This window comes from Ascidia mentula, chromosome 6, assembly GCF_947561715.1.
Source record: "Ascidia mentula chromosome 6, kaAscMent1.1, whole genome shotgun sequence".
Classification (NCBI taxonomy): Eukaryota; Metazoa; Chordata; class Ascidiacea; order Phlebobranchia; family Ascidiidae; genus Ascidia; species Ascidia mentula.
In genome coordinates, this window is record NC_138571.1 from 13164657 (window position 1) to 13187711 (window position 23055).

General features: G+C 38.4%; 5 protein-coding genes across 5 annotated transcripts in view; 1 reads left to right on the forward strand and 4 right to left on the reverse strand.

Moving 5' to 3' along the window:
* LOC145905353 (importin-4-like) overlaps positions 1-7636 on the reverse strand; it is a 34442-nt gene extending 26806 nt beyond the window's left edge. The window contains exons 1-18 of the mRNA XM_082992529.1: positions 7487-7636; positions 6823-6941; positions 6123-6348; positions 5556-5741; positions 5372-5437; positions 5209-5310; positions 4560-4643; positions 4355-4504; positions 4159-4212; positions 3798-3907; positions 3447-3555; positions 3146-3278; positions 2784-2897; positions 2179-2313; positions 1463-1586; positions 985-1096; positions 351-453; positions 135-271 (exon numbers count right to left, since the gene is read on the reverse strand). Of these exons, the coding sequence (XP_082848655.1) occupies positions 135-271; positions 351-453; positions 985-1096; positions 1463-1586; positions 2179-2313; positions 2784-2897; positions 3146-3278; positions 3447-3555; positions 3798-3907; positions 4159-4212; positions 4355-4504; positions 4560-4643; positions 5209-5310; positions 5372-5437; positions 5556-5741; positions 6123-6348; positions 6823-6941; positions 7487-7576 (2154 nt within the window). The 5' untranslated portion in view covers positions 7577-7636. The remainder of the gene's footprint in view (positions 1-134; positions 272-350; positions 454-984; positions 1097-1462; positions 1587-2178; positions 2314-2783; positions 2898-3145; positions 3279-3446; positions 3556-3797; positions 3908-4158; positions 4213-4354; positions 4505-4559; positions 4644-5208; positions 5311-5371; positions 5438-5555; positions 5742-6122; positions 6349-6822; positions 6942-7486) is intronic.
* A 761-nt stretch (positions 7637-8397) lies between these two features.
* LOC145907230 (zinc metalloproteinase nas-15-like) lies at positions 8398-11582 on the forward strand. The gene is made up of 9 exons (XM_082994660.1): positions 8398-8419; positions 8510-8632; positions 8821-8961; positions 9151-9306; positions 9537-9697; positions 10055-10190; positions 10328-10482; positions 10798-11167; positions 11470-11582. The coding sequence occupies exons 1-9, from the start codon at positions 8398-8400 to the stop codon at positions 11580-11582; spliced, it is 1377 nt and encodes a 458-aa protein (XP_082850786.1).
* Positions 11583-11902: 320 nt separating this feature from the next.
* Positions 11903-15324, reverse strand: LOC145905912 (zinc metalloproteinase nas-13-like). Its single transcript, XM_082993238.1, has 9 exons — positions 15079-15324; positions 14855-14974; positions 14461-14598; positions 14099-14272; positions 13777-13934; positions 13403-13538; positions 13017-13174; positions 12470-12767; positions 11903-12249 (listed from the first exon to the last, which is right to left on the reverse strand). Exons 1-9 carry the CDS (start codon positions 15098-15100, stop codon positions 12131-12133), a joined length of 1323 nt encoding a protein of 440 aa, XP_082849364.1. The 5' UTR covers positions 15101-15324; the 3' UTR covers positions 11903-12130.
* A 1300-nt stretch (positions 15325-16624) lies between these two features.
* On the reverse strand, positions 16625-18383 carry LOC145906527 (methyltransferase-like protein 27). Its single transcript, XM_082993959.1, has 4 exons — positions 18096-18383; positions 17705-17816; positions 17524-17644; positions 16625-17143 (listed from the first exon to the last, which is right to left on the reverse strand). The coding sequence occupies exons 1-4, from the start codon at positions 18331-18333 to the stop codon at positions 16907-16909; spliced, it is 708 nt and encodes a 235-aa protein (XP_082850085.1). The 5' UTR covers positions 18334-18383; the 3' UTR covers positions 16625-16906.
* A 1727-nt stretch (positions 18384-20110) lies between these two features.
* LOC145906466 (methyltransferase-like protein 27) lies at positions 20111-22486 on the reverse strand. Its single transcript, XM_082993882.1, has 4 exons — positions 22205-22486; positions 21720-21831; positions 21538-21658; positions 20111-21155 (listed from the first exon to the last, which is right to left on the reverse strand). The coding sequence occupies exons 1-4, from the start codon at positions 22440-22442 to the stop codon at positions 20919-20921; spliced, it is 708 nt and encodes a 235-aa protein (XP_082850008.1). The 5' UTR covers positions 22443-22486; the 3' UTR covers positions 20111-20918.
* Positions 22487-23055: the final 569 nt, after the last annotated feature.

Consider the following 23055-nt stretch of genomic DNA (forward strand, 5'->3'; position numbering starts at 1 on the left):
TCGTCCTGATAGATTTATGATGGGTAGGTCGCAAGTGCCGTAAATCTTTCCTCCAATTTCTCCAATGTCTTACGCGAAAAAAGTTTAAGAACCACTGGTGTAACATACGTAAGTTTCGATATAATGAAAGGTACCTCGTTGAAACAATTTGCGAGATAGGGAACGAAGGATTTCGGACAGAACTTGGCCAAATCTCCCAACGTCTCACAAGCGTCTGCTTTTTCGTCCATGTACGAATTTTCGACCGAAAATGCTTCAACAAGTTCCGATTCTACGAACACAGAGTTAGTTCGAAAATTTGAAAAATCGTAATTGACGTCATTCGATGAAAATGCGATCAATGCTTTTACCATCATCGTCATCTTGTCCGTTTTCAAGATCTGTTTCAGTCGAATCATCGAGGAATGAGAAGTCGGCCTGATCTGGAGTGTCGTTGTCGTCGGCGTAGTGCGCCTGTGTTGATAGAATTATTTTGAAGTAAAAATGATTTCATTGCGTTTTGAAGTTTGCAAACCTCAGTATCTAGTTTTTTTCAAAACTTACCTAAAAAACTCCACTTTACAGAAAATTAAAAAGTAGTTTTTAAGTAGGTGTCGGTGGCCACCCAACTTTTCATATATTTTTTTTAGAACTGGGTAGGATTGCAATCAGTCAACCGGTAGCATATTATAAGAAGTTCGTTCAGTATAATAATATAACATACCGTTGTTAGGTTAATCGCCCTCTTTACGACATTATTATTTCGTCTGCCAAACAACACAAAAACGAGATGGAAATCGTAAACAAAACACAGATAATTAAAATATTGTGTCATTTTCAACTGATGATGCCAAAAAGCACTTGCCGAAACGTTTTAAATAAATAAAACATATGAATATTTTCAGCCGTATGGGTCAGTCTCTTTATTCTCAGAATTTTGTGCAGATTCGTAAATGGTGTTCCTAAAATATTGTGATTTTAAATCGCAAAACAGCCACAACTCACAATCACGCCATCTGTGGATTGAGCTGACGTCACCAAGTTCTTAACAATCACGTCAAGGAATGGAGACATGTTTTCACCAACGATGCTTGCCACTGCCGAGAAAAGGCCAAACCTATAAAAGGGGGAGAATTTCTAATCGATAAACATTTTTGTTGTGATAAATATTAAATACAATTGACACTCGAAAAATTCATTTTGGGTTGTGATATTACAGTAACCCGAGTCGGTGCTACATTAACATGTACCAAAATAGAGCTATTTCTTGGACAGTAAGTCAGTGGATCCCAAAGTGTAGCAGGGAAAAATTTGGAGAAGAAAAAGTGGTAATTTGATTCTGGTGGAAACTATTACTTTAAAGCCCAAAAATTTCTGAAAACTGAAAAATAACCCACAAAACCAAACCAAAAAGCATTTACTTAAAGGAACTTTGCATTATGATGTTCGCAGTCCAAAAAATAAGTTGTGACAATTTACTTACGCCGCTCTTCTCAGATCTGGGTCAGAGTTTTCAGTTGTCACCAATCCCATGCTAAGCTTAAGGCATTCCTCAGCTAACTGCAAGTTGGTTTTACCGACCGTTCGCATCACGACGCCCAGAGTATCTGCGGAAGAACACTAAAACTTAAACATTACCTATCCCGCATGAGGAAATTAAACAAACAAAAGTTGACAAAAAAGTGACGTCCACACGGTTGATGATAAGGTGTGTTTACTGCGTCAAAATAAATCAAGTTTTTCCTCGCATTAAACGCGCCTTTTTTTACTGACGCAATTTAAATTTTTGTCGTTTGTGCAGGCTCGGAATAAAACCTGAACAGAGGCAAAAAACCTCCAGTTTTTTACCACCAACTGCGGCAGTGGTTTTAAACAAACTTGTCCCGGCAAGTAAACTTTTGTCGGTATTTCGAAACATATGCTTTCGTTTTGATTCATATCCAAGTGTCACGTGCCATTGCGCCTTTGTTTGTTGTCATACAACAAGACTGTGACGTTGCTGTAATTGGGTACATTTCCAGGTATGACAACATTTTTCAAAAATCAGGATTTAGCAATCTGATAGTTCGCGTATACGTAAGTTGTTGTGGACCTTCTAACAACGCTATGTTGACGCCTAGTTAAGAAGTATTGAACCACAGCAAGTGAAAAATGCCTGTTTTGTCGCAATTGGTCACAAGCAACTACACTGTGGATTACCAAGAGCTTGAGTGTGGAGGACGTTGAGCTCCCCTTCATCAGTCTCTTTTCCTCCTCCCATAGTTGCAAGACATTCTTGCAGCAGTTGAAGTATCTCTCCCAAATAAGGCTGGACGTTTTCCTTGGCTGCGTTTGCTGTAAAGGTACAAACACTGTTTTCTGTCGTCCAGCTAGGCTGCAATGCCTGGACTGCGAAGCCTGTAAACCTAATGATCCTGATTTAATAGCTGTTATCGCCAAGTAAGGACATGCGCAGTGGGGCGATCCTGCCAATCATGGCATTGCATAAAAACATATCTGTTTTCTCTATATATTTTTTTTTTAAGTATTTTTGACAGAGCTGTGGATTTTAATATTGCCTCAAATCTAAAATTTCAATTTTATTTTTATATACCAACATGCCTTTAAATTACTAATTGCGTTTGTAGTTCATCATGTAATTAAAATGCACACCAAGGTGTCATACAAATTTCTTTTGTAGACTCTTAGTAAATCCAACAGACCAATAAAATTACAAATAGTCAAGGCAAGAATTAACAATTGTTGGGGTTAACTGCATGGTGCCAACCATAGGCTTCAGTACAACACATACAAAAATAACTAACCAACTGCCCCAATCGCGCTAACAGCAAGTTCCTTTGAATGAATTTCAGTTGCAGATCGAAGAGAGGCGATCAGATGTTGCATCAACTGGTCGAGGTATGGAAGGATCTCAGACTCTAGGAATTTGCAGAAACAATTTTATGGATAAAACTGGAAATATACCACAACCTTTTAATGTGTTTTGATACAGAAATATACAAATAATTTGTACGAAAATCACCATGGCACGGATAACTGGAATTACAATTTGTAAATTTTACTTGCAACAGTTTTTTTTGCATAGTTAGTTACATTTCTCAACCTTTTTATTAAGTTTGCTTGTTTACTGCGCATGACCACTTAAAACTAACAGTTAATTACATACCCAGGTCCTCCACAAAATTTTCAAGAGCATAGTAACATCGAGTAATCCCTGAATCTTTTGCTCCACCACTAAGTTGTTCAAGAAGAGAAAAGAGGATTGGCATAATCTGTGGAGCGTACTTGCTGATGTCCGGCTGGAATCAGATATAGGTTAACGGTTAGTAAATCTTGTTAAATGGTAAACCACAAATAAAAAAACAATAAAAATATTTCTATTCGATGCCTAACACAATACCAAAATACTAAAAAACACAACATTTTGTTGCCCATTATCATAAAATATCATATTGACAACCAAATACCTGCAAATGTTCTGAAAACTGGCCCATAGCAAACATGGCAGCATTTCGGACTTTGGGGTGAGGGTCTGTGGCCCCTCCACAAACTGTCTTCACAAATGAATCCAAGTGACTGAAAGATATTTTATGTTGACTTTTAAGGTCATTATCATCCAAAAATGATTCAGTGTTAGCTGTCAGGAAAACAACAATTTTTTTTTCTGTCGGCAAATAAAATTGCACTAGCATTCAAAATCTGTCACTAAATTTTGAGAACTTAATTTTATTAGAATGTAAACTATTTTTGAGACATTTTTTCAATAACGCATTTGTCAAAAACTAACATCTGCTGGTGTACTTGTGAATTACCCTTACTTGTTTTTGATAAATTCAGAAGTTCCTTCAGCGAGACAGGCAAGAGTCAGAAGCAACCCTCGTTTATATTCATCCTTATCTTGGGATAGACAGGATGTTATGAAAGGAAGCTACAAAAAATAAATCAGCAATATAAAGAGGATCTTCCTATTTTTTTTTGCTTTTAACATACACTTGTTTGAAAGCTCTTGTGTTAACTTCATGCATCATCACTCAAAAACTGAACGGTTAGATGGCATTTAGCCAAGCTATATTTCCAATGCTTACAAATACAGTTACCAAAACTTTCATCTGTCACTATAATTGGACAAAAAACTTAAAATATACAAAAACAATAATTACAGAAAGTAAAGATACTTACTATTTTTGAGTAGAGTTTCTCTGGTGGAAGGTGCAATGCCATATCATCGATTACCTACAAATACAAGCTTAAAAAATCACATAATTGAATATTTTCAGGTAAAAAATGTTTTATTAAAAACTGTCATTACAGAAAATAGTGCGGTAAATACCTTGGTAATAAATTATAATATATAGTGTGTAGCTGAATAGCATACCTGCAGACAGGAAGCCAAGGGGGTCTGAGATTCTGCTGAGTCGCCAATCAAGCCTGACTCATCATCTTCATCATCATCAGTGAATGGACCAACAATGATTGGACATAGAGTTTGGAGTATTGTGCCGATTAGATCGTGTTTTAGAATTGCCTAATCAACCATCCTGTTATTTTTAGGTAAAGGGTAGAAAAATAGGAAAACTTACCTTCTTTTTTATTTTAATGATCCACTGCAGAAGTGAGAGTGCTCTTACCCTGGTTTCATCTTCCAAGTCGGCATTTTGAGTTATCTGAAATTGTGTAAATGAATACCGCGTAAATAGTACAGGAAGTTTATATTGACCAACATAAATACAACATGGACAAGCAAACAATTAAATAACAAGAAAAATTAAGTTTTTGCATGAATAAGTCTGTATTTTGAATCGAATAAACACATTGATAATCAGTGGCCCTCCACATATACAAGGAGTGCTGGAAAAATAAATGGGCGGAAAACAATCAACGGCTCAGCATTTTATGGTCACAGCTGTTGTTTAACCTATGATATCAGGTTGGATTAAAGTTATATTTTGTGCTTTCGGTGTGCATTAAACTTCGTAAAACTGGTATTATGGCCTCATCGTCCATCATGTTGATATTGTTCTGATAAAGATGCAAAATTTGAGATAATATTTTGCCAAAACACTGATAATTGCATAATGGAAGCAAACATAGACGTTAATGAATAGTTGTTAATTAAGTACAGGAACCAATCATCAAACAAACAAATCAGAACAATCTTTGCAATAAAATAGGTTGACAGATTGTTACACATGTGATATTTACATGTCACAGCATATGCAAAAGACATACTTGAAGTGAAAATAAGACTAAATCCTTTACATAAGGTGCGATGAATGACACTTCGGTTTCTATCAAGCTTTCAAATATTTCTATTAGTTCTGCTGCACGGCCCTGAAAAAAAATGACAATGACCCCATATTCACTAATAAACAATCTATGGTCAAGTTTTTACCTCGTCAACTTCCAGCAAAAGGCGAATCACCTGGACAGCTTTGGGAACAAGAGGTCTTACATATCTCTGGAATAAGACACAGATAACATTGGACTTATTTTAGCAGTGGTTTCTGGCTGCATAAAGCATTGAACATATGCTATGTTATGCAAATGTACTCTTATAGATAGAACAAATTACTCACTGATTGGTCATCTCCGAGAAATGGAATCAACGAATTAAAGGCCTGCACTGCATAATATGCTGACTCGGCACCAGAAGAAGAGTTCGAGCTGAGCACTTCACCAATCAGTGTGAGGATCGGGTTGTAGTTTGTGGAGAGATGCTCGACTGATACATCGCATATGATGCGGAGCAGGTGCAGGGCATGCTGCAAACAAGAGTATGGGTGCAATAATAAATACAAAAAGATCAAGTTATTTACAGTTTGCACGCCTGCATAAAACAATTATGCCCCAAAAAGATATGTTGTCAGAAAGGACAGCAAAATCTATGATATTAGATTTGAGATATCCCACTATATACTTCATAAGTGCAATATTTTATGCTGTTATTGCTTTCTTTATTTGTTTATTTCATACTTTGTCAAACTCCTCAAAGAAAAAAATATTTTCTCTTGAAAAAAATATTCGATCATATGTGCACAAAAATACATACAAGTAGCCGCAAAATATAAATTGAAGTTTAAATTACCAACACAGACAATGTGAATTATTCCACATGTTTAGTGCCACACCATTCTACACAATACCTTCTTGTCATTTTCGTTTCCACTTTGTACACCATTTTGAATAAACATCATCACATCAGGCCACGACTCAATTGTAGCAAGCTCATATTTTGAAATACAACCGACAACTTGCATTGCAGATCGCAAGGCATTGTCATCTTTTTCTGTTGTTAAATTCTTGAGAAGAGTTTGTCGTAACGTGATTCGCGTATTTTGGTCGAGCGATTTCCAGCTTTTGTTCAATTTTCTGTTGAAAATTTTTTTATTGTTGATTTAAATATGACAGGCAAGGAAATAAAGAAAACCTATTTTTTCAGACAGTAAATGTCAAACATAATTTATATGAAACATTTTCATTACTTTTGGTGTGGTTCTTGTAAAAAACTTTAATCGACTAAGTTGTAATGCCAATAATTTATACAGAAATGGGCTAAACCATATCATATTATACTGCTATTTTTGCTGCCAGACATAGTAACTACTGGGAATTGCTCTTCTGGCAGTTTAGAAAAATGTGTTTAAGTTCCGAAAGTGTTTATTGAAACCGACGTTTCGTCTACCATCCGCCGAGACTTCCTCAGGGTTATGCTAACCAGTTTCAATAAACATATTATATTTAAACATGTTTTTATAGCAAGCCAAGACCTACATTCAAGGTTACTGGTACATATAATGGAAAACAATTATTTGTAGGCATGGTGAACATCAAAAAGTGTGATACCTTCTCAATACAACAGCACCAAGTTGCCTAACTTGTGGAGATGGATCATTTGCAAGTAAAAATGTCAAGACCGGCACAAACATGGAATGGTGGCTCAGCTCACGGAGTTGCTTTGTGGCCTGTAAGCAACATACACACACATGTTAATGAGTTTGGTTTATGACAAACTTGGCAGTGTGTTTGTATCTGCCACAAGTTATTTTGTTTTTTATTATTTATTCTAATTGCTGTCATCCTGGCGGAAGGTATATTTTATGACAACCAATATTTCTGCTTTCATCCACAGAATTGACCAAATGCTGGGATTCAGTGTCAAATGTCAAGTGTGTTCCAACAAACAAATAATTAAAAATATATAAAACCCATAGGAAACTTCCAAAGTAAAGTTGCTAGCAGGCTTGAACAGAAGTTTGTGTTTAACACAAAGAAGATGTATAACATTGATCGGGGTGGTAACATTCGCAACTTTCAAGGGTGTCACTAGCCTGTTGCCATGTATTTACAATGGAAATTTTTGCATATTAACGGTAAAACTACAATGTGGAATATATTTTGTTCGCCAATTGCTGCCTCGCAATCTTTTTGTATTTTCTGGGGTGTTGTAAGCCATAGTAGGTTGGAAAGCACTGAGGTGTACAATTAAAAAAAGTCATTTCAAACACACCTGTTCAATTGCGGCAGTATCAGGGATTTGAAAAGCAGCAAGAATTTGACTCAGACGTTGCACTGCCTCCTCGCTAACACTGCTTTCCATTGTGAGATTATTATTTGTAGTCTGGCAGAATAATTGTAAAATTCACTACGGATAACAGGATAAGCTGCAATTACAAGAAAGTTTTACCATTTCCAATTCAACTATGGCATATGGCCGGATACACAACAAAAAATAACGGCTCACAAACGAGCCATAATTTAAACAAAACATGCAAGGCAGGTCAAACATGTATGTTGCAGGTTGCAGCAGCACTAGCAGAAGTGTACGTTTTGCATTATCTCTTGATGCTGTGTTATTTGGTCTTGTTTTGGAAAAACGCGATAATCTTTGTGCATAGTTTTACATGTAGGGCGAAAAAAAAACTTAATTTATACAACTTTGTATCATAAACACGATGAATGCAAAAACGCAGCACGTGGTTTACTTATCTGAAGCTCCAATGCTGCGGGTGCACTCAACCGTGACAACAGCTGAATCCAATTGAAGAAAAGGCATGACCGCAAGCAATTTGTCCGCATAATTATAACATTATCTGCAATAACAAATTAGTCATAATATTGCAAGCTAAATATCGTGAGAAACTTACCAAATTAACAGAGAATTGTGCTCGTCAAAGTTTTAACAGCCACCCGCAGGCAAGCGAGCACAGTCAGTAATGGTTGTGCGTCATTGTGTGCACACGACATAATTGTTGTGACCTAACATGACACCAATAACATGTTGCAAAGAAACATAAAGTCATTGGCAGACACATGCTACTATTTAAACGTCCCACATTATGAACTGGCGTGAAAGTGGAGCTTCGCAGACATACAGCGTTGGGAAACAAACCTGCAGCAACTAGCAGAATATCAGAAAAGATGCTGTTTCTTAAAGCGAAATGTAAGTTAGTACGCAAACCGCTAAATGAATATTACGGGTTATAAAAAAACACTTTCCACAGTGTTAAGCAGGTTTTAACTGTTGTTTCAGGTTTTTTGCTTGTGGTTATCATTTTGGATACTGTTCGGTCGGTGCCCATAGATATCTGCTCGGATATTATGCAAGGAAATGTAGATGGATACGACATATCGGATATCAACGCTTGTGCCAGAAGTAATAAATAATACTGAGTAACATATAGAAGATGTAATTCTGCACTATATTCCAAACTGATCTCTTTTTGCCTATGCACGTTTTTGTGCATTTTCTGTGCTTACAATCGCTGTAGATTTTCTAGTTTTGATAATTGAAAATCAAATTTAAAGTGAGGAAATATTCGATGATTTGAATATTTTACGCAGAAACGCAAAACGATGACAATGACCGGAGCGCGAATTGCAACGACGAATTGGATTGCTTGTTATACAGTGCCTGTCCCCTCGGCCACAAAAAGGATGAAGACGGATGCTTTACTTGCGATTGCGTCGACGAAGGAAAAGAAGGTAAACGACAAATATGTAACAGTCGTCTTATTTGCGTTACACTGGTTATAATGTAGTATGTAGTCCAAGAAAGATGGACGCATTAACGTCATAGCGAGTCATGGTTTATTCCGTAGTTTAAAAAAATTACAAAATGAGTTATCCAAAAAAAAAATGAAAAATATTTCTGAAACTTTGGTTTGTCGTCAGACTTCTTCCAAAGCGATATCGTGGTGACCAAAAGCATGAGAGCATTTCTTCTCAATGACGATGTTCAAAACGGAGCGGCGACGGGTATTTCCATTTGGAACACGTACAAACAAGGGGACACTTATATCATACCTTACCAAATAGCGAGTTCGATTGGTAAGCGAATCAGATAAAATTAACGTTAACTTTTCGTCTTGTAATTTCGTAACTACAGCGAAGTGTGTTTTAGGAGCGTTAACACTTCTTAGCAAAATTAACCCATTCTGCTATAGCGCAACCGACGGTTTTGGCATTTACGCGTATGTGGTGTTCAGATAGCTTCATTAACGCAATGAAAAATAGCCTTATAATCAACGTGGTTGTTGTAATTGTTGCTGATATACCAGGATACCAAGGAAGGCAGGCTATTGAAGCAGCAGCTGTTGACTTTAAGAAGTACACCTGTCTTCGCCTGAAGGAACGCACCTCCAGTCAGAGGGATTACATTCAATTTTTCAACGGGGGAGGATGTTCATCACCCGTCGGTCGACAAAGTGGTGGCCAAAGGGTACATTTTTAATACCAAACAGTAAAATTAACGTAGTTTATTCTCCGACGTTTCGTCTGCCACATGTTGTGTGTTGAAATGCGGTGTATATCTGTATGGCAGATACAACGTTGGAGAAATAAACTGTTCCACAAGATCAGTTCTATTTTAAACCATGCCTGGTAGCAACAGCAATAATATAAATAGTATGTTTCAACATAGCATTAAATCGTTGTTAAAAATATTCGTACTTAAATATTTGACTACTGATTGGGCATTCTAACTTTATTTTATCATTAAAGTAGAGGTTTCCACAGTCAAGGAAAACCTTACGCAAATGCGATACCTTTCACGTAACACTGTTTTGAATAAAAACAGGTGTCTTTGGGGCGAGGGTGCTGGCAGAAGGGAACAGCTATTCATGAGGTCATGCATTCGCTGGGTTTCTGGCATGAACAGAGCCGACCTGACCGGGACAGTTACGTCCAAATTCGCTGGGGAAATATTATTTCAGGTAGGCAGTGTAGGGAATTTCTCCAAATATGGAATAAAGCTGTCCTGGTAATAATTTTCACACGCTGATAAGTTGGTACAACGAAAGCATTTCAGACGCTGTTACAAAAGCAAATTTCACTCCCCTTATGCTCGCAGGAATGGAATACAATTTCAACAAAATAAGCCGGATAAACTACTTTGGAACGACGTACGACATTAGTTCTGTGATGCACTACGGCAGTTACGCGTTTTCAAAGAACAGGGCAGCACCCACCATCACGGACAGAAGGGGACAACAACTCACAACACAGGTCAGTCGTAAACACACAAACGAGTGCTTCTATTCAATGCAAAACACTGTAAACACGTTTATTATACCTTATTATGGGTGATTAAACAAACGAACTTGTGTGTCTCGCACTTTTACTGATAACTCATTTGTTTTAAATTAATCACTGGACTGTAAAGGTTGATTGTTTTAATTTGACTTTTCTTGTATATGTACTTTAACGGTTCTTTAACTGCACGTTTAAAACAAACTATGTTGTATTAACTTTGCTCAGTTAGATGCTGCCTTGATTTGTTCAAGGAATAATGAAGTTTTTTTTATTATTGTGAATGTTTAGAGGACTACAATGTCAAGTCGGGACATCATACAGATCAACAAAATGTATGGCTGTAAAACAACCGGTATAGGAACCGGAACCGGAACCGGAACCGGAACCGGAACCGGTACTGGAACCGGTACTGGAACAGGCACTGGAACAGGCACTGGAACCGGTACTGGAACAGGCACTGGAACCGGCACTGGAACCGGAACTGGAACCGGTACTGGAACCGGTACTGGAACCGGAACTGGAACCGGTACAGGCAGTAGCTGCAAAGCTAATTACGGAGCGTATTGCGACGATTGGGCGAGAGGCGGAGAATGCCGAAGAAATCCCGCTTACATGCTTCCAAACTGTTGTATAAGCTGCAGCAAAGCTCCAAGTAAAAGTATGTCTATAGGCCATGTGTTGATAAGTTTGGAAATGGTGTAGTAGTATGTTGGACTATGTTAAAATATAAAAAATCTTAACCATTTGTTCTTTAACGTATTTCTAAACAGTAAAAATTGTTTGCACAATGGCAGACTTTTGAAATCGGTAAAATGCTCAAAAAGTAAATGTTCTTTTATCGTTACGTTGGTTTTGTTTTAAATATTTCAAACAAACAAGAAACGGTCACAACTTTTAGTACCAAGTGATTTTGCTTTGGCAAATGGTTTCAAACCTAATTTTCTTCCTCTGTGTGTGCAGGATGTGCCGACAAAAACAAAAATTGCAGACACTGGGCTTCCAAGTACTGTTTCCATAACTACTATCGCAAATACATGAAAAACAACTGCCAAAAAAGCTGCAGATACTGCTAGAAACGAATTGGACAAATTTCAAGATACAAAGCAACAGGAGCTTAAAATAAACAGCCCAACCTTTTGGAATTCTATTGATGAGCTGCTTTCATTGTTACTGAAAATGTAACTAATTTCTTTCTGTACAAAATACAGCGGCTGTGTATATAGAACGTAATATCGTAAAATTTGCAAATTTTTTTTTTATAAATACACTAACGGGAAATCTGGCGAACAACTGCCTGTTTTTCCAAAATGTTGGTTTCAATCTTTTTTGCTTGCGTGTGTTACGATTTTCGGTAGTAGAGGTGAAAACAAATACAAATTTCGTTGAATTTGTTTTATTCGTCACAAAAATGGTGGCATAGAATAATTATAAGGCACACATTGAGATTATGCTTGAGGTCGTAATACATATTGTCAATCGTTTTTGGCATTATTGTATTTATGTACAAATACACTTTTACATAAGCAAAGCGGAGCCAATAGTATGATTTCCGTGAGCAGACAGATTACCTCTGTTTGGATCTATAGGGAACTTAGGGGAAAAGGTGCCTTAAAATTTCAGCTTATTCGCAGAGACCGCAGCTGCGCGGGCAGTTTTTCTTCATATAAGTGGAGTAGGCTTGAGAAGTGCAGAAGCCCGCCCTCTTCCAGTAGGAGCAGTTACCCTGTTTGTCGTCACACACTGCAAACATACATGTTTCGTATTTGAGCCTTAGAAGATAATATACCATTAGTCATAATATAAACCACGCAAAAGAGAAAAAGGCAGTTATGAAAAAATTTATTGATATTAACCATCTTTGGTACAGGAATAACATCTTTTTGTCGATTTTTCATTGTTTTAAGCAACAACCCAACAATTTCACCGTCACGGTTTACGTTAGTAATATCCAAGCACTTACTTTGAATTTTGCAGCTGCGACAACAGTTTGTCAGCATGTAACCGGGATTTGCGTCGCACTCTCCTCTTTCAGCCCACGACTCACAATGTTTGTTTAGGTCTGGACATTCGCCTGTTCCTGTTCCGGTTCCAGTGCCAGTACCGGTCCCCGTGCCTGTACCGGTTCCAGTTCCTGTGCCGGTTCCAGTACCGGTTCCAGTGCCTGTTCCGGTTCCAGTACCGGTTCCAGTACCGGTTCCAGTTGGGCACTGGTACATCTTATTAAGCTGGTCAATGTCTGTTTGCGCGAATCCGCGCCTCTGAAAAGAGATTAAATGGTTGACAGGTGACGACACACGTACTGCTGGAAATACCAACTCTACATGCAAATTTTTCTTAAACCATCGCCCTCACAATGCTTATACTCTGCTACCAATATATCTGCTTCACAAATGAAACACTTATTGGGGTAAAAACTGCTTCAATAATGTTGCACTTATATTTTCAGAAATCACACTAGTATCAAATCACATCTGCTATATCTTAACCAAAGCAAATAAACAGGTTACCTGGGTGGCGAGGGTTCTACCGTTTCGGTCTGTAAGCGTCGGTCGCCCGTTAGCGGAAAACGCGTAACTCCCATAATGCATCACGGACTTGACGTCATAGGGCGAACCACGTGAGTCGACTTCATTGGTAGACATCTTGTTAAAGTTGTACGACATTCCTGCGAACAAAAGAGAAATGCTACAAATACGTGTAAAAGATATTGTCAAAAGACAGAGAACTGCAGAGTGCACATTGTTTCGACCCATAATATCTCATCAGTGCAGCTGGTCATTGTGGTACTGGATTAACTTATCAATAACAGCCCAAATGTCGAAAATCCGACATTCAAATCTATCGGTTATTAATCTTCGTGTGTTTTGTTCTAAGCAAAAAAAATGCTTTTTACCCTGCTGGATATTGTTCCAGTATACTTGAACGTATTGGTCGCGGTCCGGTCGACTCTGTTCGTGCCAGAATCCCAAAGAATGCAAAACTTCATGTATTACAGTCCCTTTTTGCCAACAACCAGGACCCAGAGATACCTGCATCAATAACCAGTTGGCATTTGAGTTGATTTAAACCACACGCCTTCGACAGAGATTACAATGGATTGGAGCCGATTTATATTCAAAGTAATATTCAACTGTAGTTGAGTTGCTTCGAGTGGTGTAAATATAGTATAATTTACAAAAGCTATCGCCCAGCATTCACTTAGAAAAATGAGCAGAATTCCTTTTTCTCCACACCAACAGTCACTAAACTTGCACAAAAATATTATACCTGTTGCCTTCCATATTGCCTTCCCACTGGTGACGAGCAACCACCACCGTTTACAAACTGTATGTAATATTGCTGATTGGTTCTAGGTTTGAGTCGAAGGCAGGTTTCTCGGGCAAAGTCGCTGGCGGCATCTTGTATGGCTTGACGTCCACTTGAACCTAAATGTCGTCTTGACGTATTAGTCATTGTGCATAATTGTCGAATACCTTGCTTGTGACGTAACAATAAGCATCTTGTGTCATGTCATACAATGGCACACAACAATTGGTATGGCAAGTTTGTCTAAACATAAAAGTTAACTCAAAATTCTTGTTCTGTTCACCAATGCTGCTGGTTATGACGTAGGGGATGACGTAATTATTGTTGCCGTCCTTGTACAAGTTCCACAGTGTGATGCGGTTGCCAGTAGCTCGTTGAAGACCACGCCCTATAGTGCTAACAGGATTGAGAATCTGTTTCGTCTGTGGAGTTAGAACGATGTCTCCCTGGAAAAACTCTGCAAAAATAGTGGGAGATTTAAAAAGCCGACCTTTTAAAGGGAATTGCGGCAAGAATTTGGAAGATTGCTTGTGCTTCATATACATTCCTATCGACCGCAATGGATAACCTTTAGTCACAAACTAATAAATTCGAAAATGTTCGGCGCAAGAAGCAGTATTACTACAGCAAATAAACAACAAACACCTTCTTCTCCGTCTTCTGCACACTGGCAAGTGTAACAACCAGACTCATCCTTGTGGTGACCGAGTGGACAACTGCTTCTTTCCAAGCAGGGTAGAGTGGGACAATCAATCGGGCTTCCACCGTCAGTCGACTGTGCCGCTGCGACAAATAAATACTTTTAAGCCCATCAGGTAACGTCGCTTGATGCATGCTTTTCTACAGCAACGTTTTTCTTTTGAATTGCTTCGTGCAAATTTTGCAGAGCAAGAATTCAAAATACAATCAAATGGGTTAGTTTAAAAGGTCCGTTACCTGTTTTGATTTGAAGTTTTATTTTTCATTTCTGTATGGTTCGTCATACGATTTATGACGCATTTCACATGGAATAAGCTAAAAAAACAGAGTTTATTCTCACCTCTGGCACATTCGTTGATTTCCGTTATTTCGTAGTTACCACCATTCCCGTTTAAGATGTCTTGGCATTTGTTAACTTGCTGCCCTTGGCTGTTCACAGCAGCAAGCAAGACGCAGAACGCTGGAATTTAAACACAGAGATTGTTCATTTGAATACAGGTTAAGGCCACAACAATTACAACGCCTGTTGTATAGTGACTGCTATACTTTACTCACAACACATACCTGATATAATTCCAAATGACATCTTGAAAAATCTGCCAATCTCACCGCAAAATAGTGAATTTCTTCCGTTGTAGTTAGCCTTTATATACCCTCAGAAGATTCAACCGATCCAACCAGGTCAACCTTGTGCAAAATATTCAAGCATTTCAGGTAGACTTATAAGGTAAAATCTTCCGCAATTGTGCTTCCTTGATGGAAGCAGTGTGGGTTAGACAGGTTTGTTAGATACGTCATTGCCCTCACACCATGGTTTTAATGTCACTTTTGTGCCATGATAACTGTGCTCTGTGATATATTAGTGCTTTGTTTCATACGTCAGTGCATTGCCTGGTTTTGTTGTATATTGCGCAAGGTTAAATCAATCTGCCTGTTTAGGCTTAATTTTGCCCATTCGGAAAACAAAAACTTTACTTGTAAGTTCAATGCTGATGCGAAACTAACGGTTACAATTGCAGCATAACAGCAACATAGTGTCCGAGGAAAAAAGGGTGCTCTCAAGTTAAGGACTCAAGTTATTGATTATAATATATGGCATAGTTTGCATATAAAAACAACACATTTACTTTGCGTATTGTGTGACAATGCACATGGACAAGAAATACAAGTATAGTAAAATGGCATGGGCTCCGACTAACAATGCAGGTTATGGCATCCGTGTAAAAGACAATAATAATGATCACCCACAATAACATAGTCTTAACAATTTTCGGTGAGCATAAAATTCAAGAGAAAATTGTTTTGCACACGGCACCCATTTGGGGTAAACAAGGTCTTCCGCATATCGGACTATTGTAAATATAGCTGCGAACTAAATTTCCATCCACGAATACGTAAACAACTGACGCATTGCTTCCTTCTGGGGGTTTGCTGCTGATAGGATTTCCATACCAGGATATCACAGGACTCCAATTTCGTGCAGTGCCTGTTGGATTCTGGATTAGTCATTGCTGCTGTTAAAGAGCAACATAGGGTCAGCAATATGCTATAGGTTACTGCTCGAGGGTATTTCCAACGTCGTCATGCGTAGAACAATCGTTTCTTCTGGGGTTGCTGGTCAGAGTTTGATTTGGTTGCTATTCGCATGGCACAAAATTGTGGGTTACGTCAGGAATTAATATTAAGCTATAGAATGTAGCTGATGTGACGTCACTATACGCTTCGTCATTATTTATGTTTTCATCACAGTTTTTATGTAGATTCAAATAATTGCAAATCTTTCGCGTAACTTCAACTGTTCATTTGTCATATTCCAAAGCTAAATTAATTTATGAATACATAGCTTACAACAAAATCAAAGCAAAAAAACACTCAGAAAATAGGCGTTGCTTTGCATAGGAAACGAATTGTCGAATTGGGAAAACCGTTTCATGCATCATATATGGTGGTAAAAAATAAAGGTCCTGCCCTCTAGTCCTGCGTGAAACCAAATAGATTGGCTTCTACAATTCTACAACGTTGCACAATCGTGTTCACCATGTGACATACAAAATCTGACGAAGCCTGGACATTACCAGCAGAATGTCCTGCGGATACCAACAGTTGCTTTTTTTATTTTTTACGCCAAGCGTGCACCGAAAATCGTGCGCTAAACTATATCGTGCAAACACATTTGAACGAGAAAACTATATATATTGAGTGATGTCAAACCCAGTTACGAAGCAAAAAAGCTACATATACAAACTTGTACAATTTCGAAGTTGGAAGCAAAATCCTCAACACGTGCTATCCTGTGTTTGGCACAAATTTTGCTGCATTTTACAAAAAAAACACCGCATATGAAATGGTAAAATAGCACAATTTGAAGTAAACAAAAGCAAAATCTCGACCACTAAAGCTTTCTGTAGCAGTAAACAAGAGAATACATGGGTGCCTTTCTTTCACTTGATCCGGAAGCCAAATCAATGCCGTATTGCTCTGTAGAGAAACACTTAACTTTTGCCCATGTACCGCCGTCTTCCATACTTTGTACGATGGATTTGAGCTCTTCGATGTAATGTTCGTTGGTCGCGTTGTTTCTGACAGTGAATACAATGAGTGCACCTGGTTTGACAACACGAGCGAATTCCTGCGAATTGACGTTGGTTTTGTTAAGTTTTCTTTCTTGTACTGTCATATACTGTGCTTGTCGGTAACACAATCTGTATGCGGCTGCCGTCAAAAGCATGTTATTTTTTATTTATTTTTTTTTATCACGCCGGGATTTGAACCCAGGATATCCTGGGCACGAATCCCGATCAGGTTTTCTTCTTGGTATATGGGTCGGGCGTTTGACTAATGCTGCCAATTACCCGCATTACTTAGTGCGACCTCCACCGTTTAATATGTGATCAAACAGACTACTACCAGAGGCAGCATATGCAAAAGCAAATTCGCGATCGAAGCCTGTTGCAAAACCTGGGTTCGAATCACGATGCAAAAAAACATCAAAAAAGTATCAAAACTTACTAGCAGAAGTTCCGGTCTCACGAGATTTTGTGAAAGTGCAGCGATGCATGTCAACACGTCATAATAGTCGCTTGATAACGGCATGGCGGTGTCGGGTGCCAAAAACACTTTTGACAGATTCCTGCGTTTACAAGAGACTTTGTGATCTGTAAAAATAAAAGAACTTTAGGATAAAAAATACCTGTATATATTTTTTGCGTGTGCTTTGTTCATCATCTCCTGGCTTCCATCAACTCCGTCGATAAACCCTTTGAAACCGGCACGCCTCAGACTCTCCCCCATCAAGCCCGTTCCTGAATGATAATCAGAGCTGAAAGTAAGCCGGAACTATCCGGGTAAGAATTCAGTAGCTGGTTTGTCCCAAATAGTTACGAAAAAATAAAATTTAATAAAGTAATTCACTTATTTAGGAAATCTCACCGAAAATACGAAAACACCATGGTTCATTTTTTACTGTAAATTCAACCGTTGCGGTTAGAATATTATGTTTTTTTGCTTGCAACCCTGGTGTTAACGTGGTGGTCGTTGCATGCGAATAAAAAGTTCGCTTGTGGATGTGTTAAAGAATATACCTGCTGCTACATCAAGCAGGGCCACTGTCTCACTTCCGAACGACAAAGACGGCATGTGATCTCTTAAAAGTTGTGTAACAGTATTCGGAAGGCTGAATTTCAGAGTGTTGCAGTCACGTTCATAGATCTCTGCGTACTCGTCAAAGTTGGTCACAACCGCGCATGCGTCACCGGTTTTCACGTGCTCGTTGTACATTCGGTTCCAGCTGGTGACGTATTCGTTGTAGTCGATGTCCATAATTTAAGTCGTCCAAGTTTTATTAGATTAAATGACAGATATAGAGTTGCCTGAACTTACATAAGAAATAATTAACAGCCAATGTATTAGAGTAAGACTAACGTCAAAACTCAATGTAAACAATCGCATGCAACAATAGAAAACCCTGCAACAAGAAACAGGAATTTCAAGCTTGTCTTTGCTTCTTACTGTTACGACACAAACACAATTAACTTGGCCAAAAAAGTGTGAGTCTGTTTATCGTGGTGGTTCTCTATAACCAAGGTTTTAAAAAAGTGACAAATCGGGTTAAGCACCAGAACATCATTTACGGATCTACTCATACTTCCTGAAACTAAATTGCCGAAAAATAAATCATTTTCAACTGATGATCACATAAGCACTTGCCGAAACGTTCTGCATAAATAAAACTTGTCAATGTTTTCAACACTGTATGGGCCAGCCTCTTTATTCTCAGAATAAGCATTTTGGTGTAATTTGCAGTCAACTGATGTCCGCTAAAATCACTTTACTAAGTCAGAGTTCACGCTTCTTTTGTCATGCTTTGCAAGTCTGTAGCATTGCATAACACAACTATGTAAAAAGGAAGGTTTATCGCTTCGTGCCGGTTTCACCTTGGCGGTAACCACTGACTGTGAGGACACGAGAACGCTGAGCGCGCTTTGTTCGATGAACTGAAGCTAAACTATGATGTTTCGGTTGCTGTCAGGCATCTAGTAATTTAATAGTCTGTTCTTCTGGCACAATAAAAACGTAACTTTACGCCTGTTATCCAACAAGGCATCCCCAGGGTTATGGTACTGGTACAGCACAAAACCAATGCCAAGAAAACGTACGAACACGTAAAAATATAACGCTAACACCGCTTGTGAAATTACGTGATGTTATTAAAAATTAAAACTGAACTGTTTCACTGAATAGACTGCATCAGGTTAAAACTAACGCAAATTATGTCCCTAACGATTATCAGCCCACTACACTCGTTGGCGCTTCTGCAACTTACTGTTTGAAAGCAATCGACTATGACCCAATTGGAAAATTGTATTTTTCATTTAAATTTGGAAATCGAAGACATTTTGCTTAGTCATGTTGCCCTTATTCTTTACGTCATCCTTTTCAACAAGACTCGCAGCAAATACGATGACTACGCGTTAGTGATTGACCGTAAGGCCCAACTTACAGTTGTTTGTGCTTTATTACTGCTTGTGCGCAGTCATTTTACGTATCATTTGCCATATTTCAAAGCTAAATTAATTGATGAACATATATCTTATAACAAACCAAAGCAAAAAAACACTTAGCAAACTAGCGTTGCCTTGGTTTGGAAACGAGTTGTCGAATTGGCGAAAACTCTTTCTACAAGCAAACTAAATTGTAAGTTGGTGTAATCAAGTCGTTTCATGCATCAGTCGCCCCAATCCTGCCATGGCCAAAGCACATTTGAGCGATTTGGCCAAATCAGCACCCGCTTGAACGGGGGACCACAAATTAGCACGAAGACAAAAACAAATAAAAAGTCGAATAGAATGCAGATGGTGGTTTGAAATAAACGTCCTGCCCCCTGGTCCTGCGTGAAATGAAATAGATTGACTTCCACAATCCTACAACCTTGCACAATCGTGTTCACTACGTAACATACAAAATCTGACGAAGCCAGTTTATGACCAGCAGAATGTCCCGCAGATACAAACAGTTGCTTTTTTATTTTTTACGCCAAGCGTGCAACGAACATAGTTTGTACAAAACTTAATAGAGCAAGGAAGTAATGTAAGTGACATATGGCTCAGCAAATACAGCACAATTTTAAGCGCAAACTTGTTGCAGCGAAGCCCACGAACACAGCAATACCTCTGTATACAATTTACTCGGATTGCAGCATAGTCAATATTAGGAATAATAAATAAACCAAGAACCACTAAAGGAGGAAAAAAAATACAATTTAATTTTGCTTAAACGTTGTGTATTCCTACTGGGTATTCCTAAAGATAGACATGAAAGTTGTTAAATTTGCGCCCTCCGCAAATATTTGACACCAATAAGAAAGCACACAGAGCGAGTTGGATTTTTTATCAAAGCAACAGAGCCATGGCGTGCATTAACAAAATATTTCGGTTTAGTAAGTTAAACAAATATCAAACTGAAATATATAAGAAGCACAGCGGAAAAACAGAAAAAAAATCCCCAAAAATGCAAAATAGCTTTTTTTTTAAATCTGGGGCTTTGCAAATAAAAATATTTAAGATTTATTAGCATAAGAAGAAAGAACTAAGTAATTACATATAATTTACATGTTGCTAACCAGACGATGAACTTTGAGCTTGTAAATTATCGTGCAAACATTTGAACGAAAAAACTATATTTGCATGAATCGCGATGCGAGTGAGGCCAAAACCCAGTTACGAAGCAAAAAAGCTACATGTACAGATTTGTACAATTTTGAAGTTTGAAGCAAAATCCTCAACACGTGGGGCTAAAATCCCGTTTTTGGCCTAAATTTTGCTGTATTTTTAAAAAAAAAACACCTTAAAGCATATGAAATGGTAAAATAGCACAGTTCCATGTAAACAAAAGCAAAATCTCGACCACTAAAGCTTTCTGTAGCAGTAAACAAGGGAATACATGGGTGCCTTTCTTTCACTTGATCCGGAAGCCAAATCAATGCCGTATTGCTCTGTAGAGAAACACTTAACTTTAGCCCATGTACCGCCGTTCTCCATACTTTGTACGATGGATTTGAGCTCTTCGATGTAATGTTCGTTGGTCGCGTTGTTTCTGACAGTGAATACAATGAGTGCACCTGGTTTGACAACACGAGCGAATTCCTGCGAATTGATGTTGGTTTTGTTAAGTTTTCTTTCTTGTACTGTCATATACTGTGGTTGTCGGTAACACAATCTGTATGCGGCTGCCGTCAAAAGCATGTTATTTTTTATTTATTTTTTTTTACCACGCCGGGATTTGAACTCAGGATATACTGGGCACGAATCCCGATCAGGTTTTCTTCTTGGTATATGGGTCGGGCGTTTGACTAATGCTGCCAATTACCCGCATTACTTAGTGCGACCTCCACCGTTTAATATGTGATCAAACAGACTACTACCAGAGGCAGCATATGCAAAAGCAAATTCGCGATCAAACCCCGTTGCAAAACCTGGGTTCGAATCACGGTGTGAAAATAAACATCAAAAAAGTGTCCAAACTTACTAGTAGAAGTTCCGGTCTCACGAGATTTTGTGAGAGTGCAGCGATGCATGTCAACACGTCATAATAGTCGCTTGAAAACGGCATGGCGGTGTCGGGGGCCAAAAACACTTTTGACAGATTCCTGCGTTTACAAGTAACTTTGTGATCTGTAAAAATACAAGAACTTTTGGATAAAAAAATACCTGTATATATTTTTTGCGCGTGCTATTTTCAACATCTCCTGGCTTCCATCAACTCCGTCGATAAACCCTTTGAAACCGGCGCGCCTCAGATTCTCGCCTATTAAGCCCGTTCCTGAATGATAATCAGAGCTGAAAGTAAGCCGGGACGATCCGGGAAAGAATTCAATAGCTGGTTTGTCCCAAATAGTTACCAGAAATTTGAAATTTAAATTCATTCACTTATTTAGGAAATTTCACCTATTATACGAAAACACAATGGTATTGCAGACAGCTAAACTGTTTCGACCTGTAAGCATACAATGGTATTTTTTGCTATAAATTCCATCGTTCCGACTGGAATTATTTTTTTTAGTTTCAATCCTGATGTTATAGAGGTGTTCGTTCAGCAAGTTTATTTCCCTTTTTAAAGTTTCATGGGAATTAGAAGTTGGCTTGTGGAAGTATTATTGCGTTAACGACCCGGACGATAATTCAAGCAAATATACCTGCTGCTACATCAAGCAGGGCTACTGTCTCACTTCCGAACGACAAAGACGGCATGTGATCTCTCAAAAGTTGTGTAACAGTATTCGGAAGGCTGAATTTCAGAGTGTTGCAGTCACGTTCATAGATCTTCGCGTACTCGTCCATGTTGGTCACAACTGCGCATGCGTCACCGGTTTTGACGTGCTCGTTGTACATTCGGTTCCAGCTGGAGACGTATTCGTTGAAGTCAATGTCCATAATTTAAGTCGTTCTATAAGATTAAATGAAGGATACCTTGTTGCCTGAACTTACAGAAGATAGAATTAACAGCCAATATATTAGAGTATTGCTAACGTCAAAACTCAATGTAAACGATCGCATGCAACAATAGAAAACCCTGCAACAAGAAACAGGAAGTTCAAGCCAGTCTTTGCAAATGTATGGGCCAGCCTCTTTATTATCAGTATAAGCATTTGGTGTGATTTGCAGTCAACTGTCCGCTAAAATCACTTTACTAAGTCAGAATTCACGCCTCTTTTGTCCTGCTTTGCAAGTCTGTAGCATTGCATAACACAACTATGTAAAAAGGAAAGTTCTTCGCTATGTGCTGGTTTCACCTTGACGTAACCACTGACCGTAACCACACTTGAACGCTGAGCGCACTTTGTTCGATGAACTGAAACTCAACTGTTTCCACTGACTAGACTGCACCAGGTTAAAACTAATGCAATTCATTGCCCTAACGATTATAAGCCCACTACACTCGTTGGCGCTTCTGTTAGTTACTGTGAGAAAGCAATCGACTATGACCCAATTAAGAAAATGTATTTCTATTTAAATTTGGAAATCGAGGTCATTTTGCTTAGTCATG

What these genes read in the sequence shown, in the direction of transcription:
- LOC145907230 (XM_082994660.1), top strand. Translation starts at nt 8,398, where the DNA reads ATGCTGTTTCTTAAAGCGAAAT. An exon ending in CCAAATAGCGAGTTCGATTG is followed by an intron (nt 9,307 to 9,536) that starts GTAAGCGAATCA and finishes CTGATATACCAG; the next exon opens with GATACCAAGGAAGGCAGGCT. An exon ending in GACAACAACTCACAACACAG is followed by an intron (nt 10,483 to 10,797) that starts GTCAGTCGTAAA and finishes GTGAATGTTTAG; the next exon opens with AGGACTACAATGTCAAGTCG.
- LOC145905912 (XM_082993238.1), bottom strand. Translation starts at nt 15,100, where the DNA reads ATGTCATTTGGAATTATATCAG. An exon ending in GTCATTTGGAATTATATCAG is followed by an intron (nt 14,975 to 15,078) that starts GTATGTGTTGTG and finishes TTTAAATTCCAG; the next exon opens with CGTTCTGCGTCTTGCTTGCT. An exon ending in CGTCATAACCAGCAGCATTG is followed by an intron (nt 13,935 to 14,098) that starts GTGAACAGAACA and finishes GACGACATTTAG; the next exon opens with GTTCAAGTGGACGTCAAGCC.
- LOC145906527 (XM_082993959.1), bottom strand. Translation starts at nt 18,333, where the DNA reads ATGGACATCGACTACAACGAATACGTCACCAGCTGGAACCGAATGTAC. An exon ending in CACGCAAAAAATATATACAG is followed by an intron (nt 17,645 to 17,704) that starts GTATTTTTTATC and finishes TTGTAAACGCAG; the next exon opens with GAATCTGTCAAAAGTGTTTT. An exon ending in TGAGACCGGAACTTCTGCTA is followed by an intron (nt 17,144 to 17,523) that starts GTAAGTTTTGAT and finishes GTCAATTCGCAG; the next exon opens with GAATTCGCTCGTGTTGTCAA.
- LOC145906466 (XM_082993882.1), bottom strand. Translation starts at nt 22,442, where the DNA reads ATGGACATTGACTTCAACGAATACGTCTCCAGCTGGAACCGAATGTAC. An exon ending in CGCGCAAAAAATATATACAG is followed by an intron (nt 21,659 to 21,719) that starts GTATTTTTTTAT and finishes TTGTAAACGCAG; the next exon opens with GAATCTGTCAAAAGTGTTTT. An exon ending in TGAGACCGGAACTTCTACTA is followed by an intron (nt 21,156 to 21,537) that starts GTAAGTTTGGAC and finishes ATCAATTCGCAG; the next exon opens with GAATTCGCTCGTGTTGTCAA.